This window comes from Neopelma chrysocephalum, unplaced genomic scaffold (assembly GCF_003984885.1).
Source record: "Neopelma chrysocephalum unplaced genomic scaffold, ASM398488v2 Primary Assembly neopelma1_59, whole genome shotgun sequence".
In the NCBI taxonomy this organism is placed as follows: Eukaryota; Metazoa; Chordata; class Aves; order Passeriformes; family Pipridae; genus Neopelma; species Neopelma chrysocephalum.
Window position 1 is genome coordinate 4,671,771 of NW_020897714.1, and position 12,869 is coordinate 4,684,639.

A 12,869-nucleotide genomic window follows, 5' to 3' on the forward strand; every position below is an offset into this window, starting at 1 on the left:
GATTGCCAGTGATGGCATTACCCTCTTTAATGGCATCCCTTTGCACACCACATTTCTAAAGCTCTTTACAAAACAGCATAAATCAAATAGTTTTTCTGATGAACAGGACAAGATGTTGAAGGCTTATATTCAGAATAAAAAAAACACTAAAGTCGTAACAGAAAATGCAGTCCAGCTTTTCATTAAGGTCATCTTTACTTATGGCTCGCTAATGCTACTCATCCTTTGAGAACCATGTATGCTACCACTAACCTTTATAGCCCATATGGACTGCTCCAAAGGATGAAAAAGTTTGAAACAAAAGCCATCTTTTTTAGAAGGCCTCTCGATGAGTTCACAAGCATTCAGGAGCACTGTTCCTACCCACTGGCCATTTTTGGGAGTTTTGTAAATAAGCAACACTCCTGGTTTCAGTACACACCACAGTTTGGTCCAGCTTTTCAAGGTACCACGAATCTAGAAGATAAACAGTTACAGTTATATCTGAGTGAAATCAATACCAAAACCATTCCCCTTAACAAAATTAAAACTGAAATTATTTATTAGCTTTTATTTCAAAGCAAAGTTTATCAGGTATCAAAAGTTTATCCAGGTTTATCAAAGAATACAAAGGTACAATTTCAATGCTCTCTCTTCTGTTCTTTCTTTATGAGTACTTAATTCTACAAACGTGTATACACACATCCAGATATGGGAAGTACGACAATTAATCTGAAACCTTAATGAATTTTCCTATCTGAAACATATATCACTAGCATGAAGACAAGATAATCTTTGGAAACAGAACTCCTCTGAACACAGGGTGGATATAATAAGAAAAGCAAGATATTCACAAACTAACTCATATATATTTGAATTTCTTAGATAAAAGCTTTTAGAACAGGTGTTAACTTCAACATGTATGTGAAATAAAAGAACCTTTCAATTCTCTGAATTTCCACATCTCATTAGACTGCTTGCATCAATTCTGTCAATTCTGGATTTTATTCACTTCTGTGTCTGTAGGACTGAATGACAACTTGATCTCTGAGCAATATTTTAGCCTGTTTACACTGATTTTTGCAAAAACTGGAGAAATGTTTTCCTGGCAAGTTACTGTTTGGAGCAAACAAAAACAGGTAAAAGGGTTTTTTTTCTTGCACTATTAGTACAGTACTACTGTACTATTTCTATCCAAAGATTATATTTACAAATATAAGGAATATGTACAAATATATTAACTGCATTACTGTTGATAACATTGACTGCTATCTTTGAGAAATCAATTCCTCGCCTTTTGTACCACTTAGTTCTTAATAGAGGAAAAGAAAATCACCAGAAATGCAGAAAGAAACCTGTATTCAAATATCTGACTGAATCATTTTCACTGCTGTCGTGGATGTAACAGAGCTTCACCTCAAAGTGTAAAATGAGAAGGACAAAATAAGAATTGCAAAACCAACTCATCCAAAGTTAATGGCTATACGTGCAAGATGCATGTGACTAGGGTGACTGCAGCAAGTGGCAGTTAGGTTCCTCTATTACTCCCCTAGGATTTGAGCACAGAGACCTTGGGATGCAATTAGTGGCTGCTGTGCCTGTAGAAAAACATTAACAGCAAGTAAAAGATTGAGCCTTTTCTGTTCTGGTCAGAAAGCAGCAAGCAGCTGCTACATTTTCAACTCAGGTTTCACATTTGGATTCTGACCTTCAACCAGTCAGCCATAACAATAACTGATGGGTCCGTGATCGTGCTAAGTAATTCTTTTGTGGCTCTCTTCTTTTCTTCTCTGTAATTTTTCTTTTGAACCTGTAAATAAAAATATTTACAATGTCACAGCCATAAGCCAGTTATCAGCATAAAAAGGCATTGACAAATACAGGGTGAGGAAAAACCTGCTAAATTCAATTTGCAGTACAGATACAGAGAAGTAGCTTTAAAACACAGTATTTGACTTCAAGGTACAAACAACTATTTCATGCTCTGTTTCAAGAGCAGCTATGATGTAGCCAATTTCAGTTTCTTCTGCAATTTGCTTTTAAAACCGAGGACTTTGAAACTCCTGTTAGAATCACACGGGAGAATAAACAACCAAACCAACCTCCCTCCTCTCTTCCTTTCCTGGTGTAAAGCAGAAAACGAGAATTGGGGTAGATTCAGATTTACAGGTACATTATCTGATCAGTAGTCTTTACCCATCAATTATGTTTCCTCCCCAGTAGAAATTTGCAGCAATGTACCTCCCTCTTTTAGAGCCAAATAATTTTATGTTTCTTCTGACATGGTATCTGCCAAATAGCGGAGTATGGTATTTTTACAACACAAGGGGAAGAAGGCAGTGAAAAAACTACAAGTAATGCATTCAAACTGTAACTTTGATATCATTTCATTGCATGTAGATATCCTGAGATCGCTGCCAACCTGAATTATCCTATAATCTTCTGAGTTATCTACAATCTTGTGCCATCTTAAAGACTGCATTATAGAAGCCCATTATGCAAGTAACAGTACAGTAAAATTTGAAGAGACTCAACAACACAACTTCTCACGATACTTAAATATTCCATAAGTCTCATGATTATTTGGCATTTTTGTCTTCTCATTAGGGAAAAAGGTAAAATTATGTGAATGCATTTGTAGTTCATAAGGAGTTACTAGGAAATTAATTCACCTTGAGAGATTCTTTTTTTGTGAGTTTGCTTGAAGGTGAAGAGATGTCCTTCTCAGAGCCATTGAAAAGCTTGGATTCAGACTGAAATTCACAAAACATGCAATAAATAAATTACAATGATAGATACAAGGATATATTACTGATGCAGGCACGTTAGAGAGTGTTTGCCGTGCAGTTATGCTTGTAAGGTTCCCGTTCCCACTCACTTCTCTACTGTTTTCCCCACTTTAAAAAAACCCCAAAGCAACAAGCCACAACCTGTAATATAAGTGTTCACCACCTATTTATGGAGTCTCTTTTCATATAGGTTTTATGGGAAAGAAGTCTGTGATTCCTCCAGAAGCAGCTGAACTCCATACAGTATATATTTAGCTCATGTAGCCTGTTACTTGATAGAGCAGGCTTGAATAGTTTGGCATTATTTTAGCAGAGAGAGAATGTTTTAGGAGAATTCTGGTGTTTAAACACAAGAGTCGTTCCCATGATATATGAATCCCAATGTCTTCATCCATTACTTGACAGCTCCTCCAAATGGACTGCTATAGAGGCACTTACCCTGTAACTCATGAAGGAAAATACAGCCTCTTCAATCTAGGATTCAGTGCTTTATAAATCACCAAAATAGAACTGTCCACTAATGGCACTCGTTCTGCTCCTTGCTCCCTAATCCCACACTCTGATTACTTTGCAAGTCATCTCCAAGAAGCTCACAGTGGCAACAGACAGGGGAAAAGACTCAGGTTTGTTTATGACACCCAAGTCCTTGTTCATGCAGGACAATAAGCTGCCTCAGCTGTCTCCCCCCCGCCTCTTCCACGTCTTTTAAGGTTCAAAGTTTACTTCTTTGCACTTATTGTCTACTAGTTAAAAGGGAAATCAAGGCACCAAATATTCACTGTGGGATACAGCACTCTTTGGGGGGGCAAAAAAAAGGGAAAAAGAGGAGTCTATCACAGAGTTCTCATATCATTCCTACTGGAGGTCAGAGAACACTGAGTGGATATCCACTACATACAAACTTAGATAAATTACAAAGAGTTCTATTTCTTTGTGCACTGAAACATAAGCCTTTGGGTGGACCCAAAGCTTCTGCCTTGTCAAAAAAACAAATAAATAAGAAAATCAATGTAACATTCTAAACTGTGTATTCAATTCAAGGACAGTTCACGAAAACTGCTTCTCAAGCTGCTCAGCATTTCAAATCTCAGACTACAGTGCAAAATCTATTCACCGAATTTGCATTCTGGAATACTACAAAATGACAATCAAACAATATGCAAGCTTTGAGGAAAACTTACTGCAATAATAAAAACAGTGCACTTGAGCACTCTTAACTCACAAGCTGCTCAAAAAAAAGAAACAAAAATTAAAGATTTACAAGCAGAATAAAGCAATTTAACTTCATTCTACTTTCACGCCTTTTATTCTAAGGACTAAGACTTTACAGGAGTCTACTTAGCTACTGTACAAAATACGTGCAGTAACTGGAAAAATTGTAGCGCAACATTATTTCAATGGTAGGTAAACGTTCTTTAACTTCCATACATATCAGAAAAACGAAGCAAACGTCTTCATTTTGTAGTAAAGGTATGTTCTTGACATTCAAAATTTAGCTTTAATATGAGCATACACCTTGAAATTAAATTCCTCTCTCTAGATGTTAAAGGAAATACAGTACTTTAAATGTAATAACAGAAGAGGGGAAAAATGCTTATCACTGTCACATAAGAAGAGGTAATGAACTCATTATGCAAGCTATAATGGAGCAACTTAAGCAAAACATTCATAAATATTCTAGTTACTCACTAACAGAAAGCCAAGACAATCCAAAGGTCATGCATATAAACCAGTAAGTATCACAGGCTACAAAAACTCATTTTCTCATTGTCTCAGTTTTAAAGCTCACTAATATGACACTGAATAGAGTTCTACATTTACCTGTCCAATGGATTATGAGACAGGTCAGTGATCCGTGTATTTTTATGCTAGTAACTTCCTCAGTGCTACATCTACACAAAGCGGATGGGATAAAAAATTTAGAAGAAAACATGTGGTGGTTTGAGCCACCACAAAAATCCAAAATCCAATTTTAAAAGAACCTGCTGCAACTCCCAGCGAGGTACATTCAGTACCAGATTCCAGGCAAGTCTCATCACTGCTTTTCCATTCTCACTTAGAAAGAAGGGCTGCTACTTCATCTCCACTAGTATAATCAAGTGTCACATTCAGTAATTGCAAAAAGACAGATGAAGAAAAATATCTACTAGCAGAAGTACAAATATTGATCTCACCTTTGATAGCAGAAAGACACAAACAAAAGTAACACCAAAGAGCACAAAGACTTAAGATCCTCGAAAGACAAGAACCAAGAAAAATAAATGTAAGAAAGAGAAAAAAGGAATTGGATAGTTAAAGAGAAGTGATTAAGAGTGTCTGAAATAAATGTAAGTCAAAAGAGACCATATTAATTTGATTTCCAAGTCAAAAATTATTTAGATTTCTGGACCAAAATAAGTATTTTGATCAGAAGCAGGCTGGATGGTAAAGTATACTTCCTTTATATTCCTGACAAGGAATCCATTCTAGGATGTAGTAAAGCTAAAAGACACAATGTTTTGTAATTCCAAGTCACATGTAAGACACCAACAGCTTGAAATGCTTAGCTACACACCAAAAAATGCACCATCAGCTGCAGAAGCTAATTCTGGAGATACCATTTCAGCCAGGAAATGCTACCGTAATCTTGAAGTCTCTTGGTTTTCCTTCAACCTCTTTGTAACGTTTCCCTTTAAGGCTCTGACACATCAAATACCACAGAAAAATTTGTGTCAAGACCTTGAGTGCAACCCTTCTGTTTCCAAAGTACAGCTGCCTTGGCCAGGACCACCTCCAACAGATGCAGTGCCCACCTGGCAGCAGAGCACTGTGGGGAGAGCTGTGCGCAAGAGTGGCAAAACGCAGGCATGTCTCCCATTCCCTCTGGGAGCTACTTGTATTCAAGGTCAGGTCCTCACCTGCTAGAGCAGCCCACACCTGCTGCGCCCTGACAATCTGTTTAAGTGTTTGTTATCACATTTGCCTCTGTAAAAAGACATCCTAGCAGAAAATAGAAAACCACAGAACAGAACAGAAACAGAGCCAGGTAAGTTAAAGCTTTTAAACTCTACATATGGTAAAGCAACATCCCACCCAAAGATGACAGGAAGAAGTGTCCATATTTCATTTTCACTACTTTGATCTTTAAACTATAAACTTTCACGTGATGTCATCCAGGGAGCTATATTAAGAAATTCCCTTTAATCTTAACCTATTGCTGATTCTGAAGAGTAATCTTCAAGATTTTCTACACAAAAGTTAAGTATATTTACCTTTAATTAAAAATGCATAACTCCTTTATGCACTAACATTCTTAAGCCAAATTAGGAGGTTGGTTTCCTTACCTTACTTTTTGACATAGAATATGCTGCATCCTCTTTACTTTGTGACACATCATCCTTCCCTCTGTCAAAACCTTAAAGAGAAGACAGCATTGTTGCAAATGATCTGAAGACATTAACATTTTGTATGAGCTAGCCTTTGAAATAAATTTGCAAATTGTGTTTAGCATAAAAAGGCAAAGTGCAAGTAGCTCATATTTTCAAATAATGTATACATACCAGTCTGTCTCATCAGCTGAAAATGTACCAGCTACTACAATATACACTAATGTAATACCCATTAAGAGGCAAAAACAGTCCACTGTATTTGGATAATGCTGCGCCCGATCCAATAACCTGACGCACTGTAAATATAATGTGCCAACTTTTGTCCTTTTATCTTCTCATTCTCTCCTGCCTGCATGCATGCAGGTACAGAGCAGAATACTTTTTTGTTTGTTCATTTCTGTAGCTAGAAATAATTGTTACATACCACCTACATGAAAGCTCATCTGATCACCAATCATTTTTTTTGCAAGAAAATGGAAAAGGTTCCTTACATTAGCCTTGAATTTATACTTTCAACTTGACACTGAATAAGCCTAAGTACAAGGTTTTATATAAAACAGTTGTTGAAATCTCACATCTATCTTCTGTTACTTACAGTACAAACCCCACACTTTACCAGTATCCAAAACCAAAGTGAATTGGTGTACGTGCAACTATGGAAAAGAGGTTCACAACTGGCATGGGTGCTGCCACACAGCTGCTACATGCCACAGAACATACACTGAGAACCTAGCATCCTCTTGCAGAAAAATCATCTACTCTGGTTACAAGACACAACATCTCAGTAATCCATTTTATTTGACAACGGTGGTGGTAGCCTAAAGCTTTTATAAACAGGAACAAAAAAAATTGTGCAATGCATTTATCCGAGTAAGTAAACATGCCATCATTTGCACACTCTCCGGAGAGAAGGCAGATAACCGTGAAGTGATCCATGGAATTCAGGAACAGTCCAGGCAACTGGTAACGGGGGTGCCCTAGAGCTGCGGCCCACCAGAGGGCACTGCACCAGCAGGCAAATTGCATCCACAGACACCGCAAGCGCTCTAGAGCACCCGTTTGAACACGGTCCCAACTTTGAAACAGAAATTGGTACTTAGAGCTCTGTAATGAGAAGAGTTATCAGAGAAACTCCTTGATTTCACGTTCTTCAGGGGAATGTGTGTATGTGCAGGCAAACTATGAGCCTTGAAAGAATTTTTATTAACTCTCTGTAGCAGTGTTGAGTAGTTAGTTCATCGTAGGATTTTTTTTTAATTAATATCTTCACCCTTCCACAACTTACAATACAGAAATTATTCATTTATCACAATTACATACATTATTAAAACTATACACGTCTTGGGAAGTTTCACAGACTTAAAGAGGCATTAGGTTGATCTTCAAGCTACATGAGAAACTAGAGATTCCTCTTGGTTTTGGTCTGGTAATCAGTCTTTTGTTTCTTTTTGGTTTGGTTTTTGGAGATTTTTTTCATTATATTTATTACCTTTTGCAAATAGTCTTTATTAAGACCAGACTTTTAAAAATTATATGCTGCAATACAATATTTCATTTTATGTTCACATAAAAGAAACACTGCATGCCTTAAAAAAACCAAACCAAACCAAACCAAAAATCAAACAATTTTTACACATCTTTACAGAAGCCATTCTATGCACAGTTTATTAAATGCTTCATTTTGGAATTCTTCAAACACATTTGCAATAAGTTTGTTCAGCTAATGAAAACCTGTAATGCAGAAGACCATTTGAACACAGGGAAGAAGTACCTAGACAGGCAGATTTGTAGTACTAGGCAATCCACAAAAAGGCATGTCATGATCTAGAGACCATAAGCCACATTTCATATGTAACATCAAATACAAAAGCACTTTTTTACAGCTCTAGTTATCAGGTGCTGAAACAAAACAAAGGTTGCTTCAAGCCTCAGAGACCTGCCTTAGTTCACTGAGAAGTTACTAGATCGGATGTCAGTCTTAGGCAGTCAAACACACACCAGAACCATAGTAGAGAGGCTTAATCCTCACCCCAAAACCCAAAAGAAATTCCTCAACAGGAACAAACTCCCACTGAAAATGCAATGCAGGCCTTTTCTAGTTACTTTCCCATTTTTACTGATTTATTTAATGGCACATACAGAAGACTTAGTGATGGGAATCAGCGAGGAACTGCTAAGTCAGGATTATTCTAACAGAAGAGAAGTTATAATTCACGGTGTGCTTTCTAAAGCGCAACTACTTTAAAGATTTTATACATCCTTATCTAACAGACATACATTTTTATTTTTGGGCCGCGGTGGTGAGAGCGCCGCATCCTAACCACTAGACCACCAGGGGACACTCCCCCGGGCAGATGGAGCTCGTTAGCCCTGTGAGGCCATCCATCTATGAGAAGGTCACTTTAAACAAACCTACGTCCTGAGGACCTCACTGCCATTGTCCAAGCTCGCTTGGCCCCGGCAGATGAACCTTAGGATTAAAGGGTGGGCTCAGTTCAGCGCATGCTGTGTCTCACCTAAAAAATCCATTGCGCAGGCTTGAAAGGTAAAAGACCTTTCCCAAAATCTTCGTTCGCGAAGACTGGCCATACACACACACATTTTTATTTTCACACATACTTTTTATCAGTATCACCAAGCAGAAGTAAAAACATAAAGAGCTATTCTGTCCCAGAGAACTGAACATGAAGACCAAAGTTCAGTTCCATTTCCATGAATTTCACCTCCTTCCTTTCAGTGTCTTGAGCCTGAGAGGTGTGCATGCCTGCTGATTCATACACATGCCACCACACTCACTGTTTCCTTCCTCACCTGCATGCACAGAAAAGGGCTCTCTCAGGGGTTCTTTAGCAAAGCCAAGTCAGGGTGCTGCACCAGCTGGTGCACCTTGCACTGCTCCATCTCGGTTTGTGGGGAAACCCAGTCAGTCAACTTCACATCCCACACCATCCTACTTGTAACGTCCATCTGTATAGAAGGGATCAGCTCACTCACAGTACAGATGGCTTTTCTCCCCATGTGCTACAATGTGTGTTAAAAAAATTAATCCTAACTCAGGTGCTAATCCAGACACAGCCTCAACCACTACAAAGACACGTTTTCTAGGGAGCCTATATTAAGATGGAGACACCTCAACACCAGAAAGCAGTCTTAGTGCTTGGTAAGAACAGTTTGATACCAACACCTGGAGGTAAATTTGTACTGAAACATCACAAAAAGTTATATGTGGGACAATACACACTTTGCCATGGAAATGCTTGGTCAAGGAAACAACAACAACAGAACAATTATATTCACAGATTCATCAATAAGAAATACTGTTTTCACTCTTCCTGCTACCAGTTATGAAGAATAAATCTATGGATTTCTGACAAATACAACAGCAAAGCCAAGAAAGCTGCATCTCTAAAGGTGGGGGTTTTTGTGCTTTTGTTCACCCCAACAGTACTAAAAATTGCACCAAAAAAAGTCATTGAATCAGTGTCTGGAGCAGAGACTACCAGGGTATGAGAGGCTAGAGGCAAGGTCTGATAAAAAGGAAGTGTTTCAAGCTCTTCAGTGCTTATCAGCAGTGGTCTTGGACTTAATATTTTAGTTTACTTTCTCTTTCTCATCTTGTAATTCAATCAGAAACTCGTCAGCAAAATAACCTGAGCTCACATTTCACAATGGAGAAATTCAGGTGTTGGAGATGTAGTCCCTTTCTGTACTTTCCTCTCTATTAAATCCCTCGAATTTGTGTATGATTTTCTATCTACAATCGTGAAAGCAATCTTCAGAGTTAAGAGCTCCACTATGTACTGTCCAAAGCAGTTCTCAACACCAGGAATTGTGTTCAAAGCAACATTATATCTTAGCCGACTCTCTCACAGTGTGGCCTTCCCTGTCTTAACAGCACAGGGCTCTGAAAGCTGATCCCAATGCCAGTGCAGTCAGCTGGAGTTCATGGTATGACCTTAGAAGCCAAGGGAAACTCTCCAATAGTGTGTTCCTACTGTAAGCACTCATCAAGTCCTTCCAAAACTTGCAGGCCAAAACCTACATAAAAACTCATGATGAGCTTTCACACAGATGCAAGAGCCTGACAACTGCACACAGCTGAAGAACCTAGAACTCTTTGCACACAAGATGTTGATTAAAAAAAAAAATCAAACAGTGCTTCTTTAGAGACTGAGCCAGAATATGTAGTCAATACCAAAAGAAAAAGAAAATCCTTCAAAACACTGTCGATGACAAAAAATGAGGATTAAGTTAAGCTTAAAGACTGCTTAGGATAAAGTCTGCAGTAGGGTACATTTTCAAACAAAACTGTCCAGTTAATACATTTCAATTTTCAAGCGTAACACAAGGATTATTCTTTAAAGTTGCACCCACAATATGTCCCTTTAATCAGTTTTGTGGTTTTGTTCACCCCAAGGGAAAAAGCAAAACCGACCACATAGTAACTCTTACATCTCAAATACTAGTTTTGTACCTCTCAGCAAATGCCATCTGCAATTAGGATACATGAAAAATTACACCAGAAAAACACGTTACTTTCTAATGTCAGATCTATTTTATCCATAAAAGAAGTAATACCTATTCACTGGGAGATCCTTTTCCAACATACAAAAGAACTAGTAAAAAAGCAAAGCAATGCATTAAAAAATCATAAATAGCAAGCCAAGCAACAATATTACTGACTACAAAATTAAAAGAAAGGAACAGCCCAATTTGATTACTGGTGTGCATGTGCAGTTGTGAAGAACAAATAATAGAGCTGAAAAAATATATGCTTCTGGAAGAAGTATGAGCTACATTTAGTGGGAAATATCAATACTGGTGCTATATAATAAACAGGTCAGAAAAAAACCCCAAAATAATCTTTTTAAAGAATTGAACACAGGGAACAATAGTCTTTTTAACTGACTGATTTTCAAAAGCTTACTGACAACCAGTTTTAAGAATACAGTCTCATATTAACTAATTCAGATTCCTCCATGGATTATGAAACTGAAGTAATCAGAAAAGTAAGCAAAGCCCTTTTTATTTTCTCACAGTTGTGTTTTCTTTTGTAAATACCATATAAAATAAACAATAACCAAAGACTGTCAACACTGTAACTACACATGAGCATCTTTCAGACAGGCAACAACTACTATTTTTTTAAACAAGTCTAAAAGACTACACCTTCCAGCATATTAAGAATGTTTTAAATTCTTCAGAGATATATGAAAAATTCCAAAAGAGAAAACATTTTTAGTTAAATGTTTACACTTGAATTTTTTCACTAAAAAATGCAGAACAAATGGAAAACAGTTAAGAAGTCTTTCATTGTCCACTTATGGACAATTCTGCTTTAATTGCAGAATTCTATATGAAGGAAGCAAATACGAAACTAAACCTTTTTTGCTTTAGTAATTACCAGATTACATGTATTTATTTTAAAGTTAGGAAGGATCTGCCTAGTTGCCAGCCCCACGCTTTCAGGCTTTGAGATCTTTATTTCCCGAGCAGCTTGAATAAAACAGTGTTAGATGCTTGGCACAAGGCTAATCATTTCCTGAAGTAGAGTGAAAGGAAATGTTATAGGGTAAAACAGGAAGTTTAATAAGATGTCATGTCTCAAACAACTTCTCCCACCCGCCTGAGGCTGAACACACTGTTCCAATGATTCTGCAAGCCAGGACTGGCCACTGATGCAGAGAGCCCCCTAATCACCAGTTTGCAACCTCTCCTATGTGCTGCACCCAACTCTTCTCCATGTCTTCAGAACCAGGGCTTACAAATTCAGTGACCTCTACTGCAGAAGATGTGCAATACAAAGTGAAAGCTATTTTAGTCGTCCCTCCCCTTCCACCCATGGGACTATGCAATAAAGTGCATGTGTGCGCATGCACAAGATAAATCACACATACAGAGTAATTCTGGTAAGTATGCACAATTTCTACAATGTTCCCTTTCAGGAAGAGGTGACCTGGTAACACATTTTCAAGCATTGAAGCTTCCTGAAATAAACTGCTGAAATTCAGGTACCTATATCAGAGGGACACACTACGGACAATGAAAATCTACAAATTTATTTCAATATTCCACTACTGATTTTCAGGAAACAACAAATCTGAGCAAAAGGTGATTCAAGCCCTTTCAGAGGTTATAAATCTTAAAATCTTGCCCTACAGAGTTTAGCAAGGCTATGTTTTCAGCCCTCATTTTCTACCTTGTCATTTTACGTCAAACCACTGATGACAAGCATGCAGATTCTTCTGCAGTTCGAGCTAAATGAAAACCTTCTGTTGTACCTTACTATTTTAAAGCAAATCCTTTGGGGAGAGGGGGCGGGGGAAGGTAGTGAAATGCGCAAGGGAGGAAGGCATTTATAAACCCCATCACAGAACATCAGTAATTAAAGTCCAAACAAGTCCAAACAACCAAGACAAATATTCCAGTCAGTCTCCATGCATACACCAGTGCATTTTAAAGCAAGATTTGCAGCAGTGTAAAAGCTAACTTACTCATTTGCCCATCTGCAAATCTTGCCACTATGAAGAGCTGTTACCTGAATGCACAGAAGCAATACTCTTTCTGATTTCTACCAACATCTCAGTACATTACTTTCATTTAAGCTTAAAAACTGGAAGTGGAAATTATATCCTATTCTGTACATTTTAAGAAATGCAAGACCAAAACAAACCTGGTAAAGCAGGAGAGAGTTCATTATATCCTCCAAACGAAGCATTCCGGACAAGCTTTC

At 37.8% G+C, this 12,869-nt stretch overlaps 1 protein-coding gene across 4 annotated transcripts in view; it reads right to left on the reverse strand.

Annotated features, from left to right (window-relative positions):
* OSBPL8 (oxysterol binding protein like 8) overlaps positions 1–12,869 on the reverse strand; it is a 93,400-nt gene that overhangs the window by 25,040 nt on the left and 55,491 nt on the right. For 3 of the 4 annotated variants that reach the window (XM_027679754.1, XM_027679753.1, XM_027679755.1), the window contains 4 exons: positions 6,092–6,162; positions 2,652–2,732; positions 1,688–1,789; positions 253–456 (listed from right to left, as the gene is read on the reverse strand). In XM_027679754.1, coding sequence (XP_027535555.1) covers positions 253–456; positions 1,688–1,789; positions 2,652–2,732; positions 6,092–6,162 — 458 coding nt within the window. Of the gene's footprint in view, positions 1–252; positions 457–1,687; positions 1,790–2,651; positions 2,733–3,206; positions 3,336–6,091; positions 6,163–12,869 lie in introns of those variants that run through there. The other variant, XM_027679756.1, reaches the window with a different exon arrangement.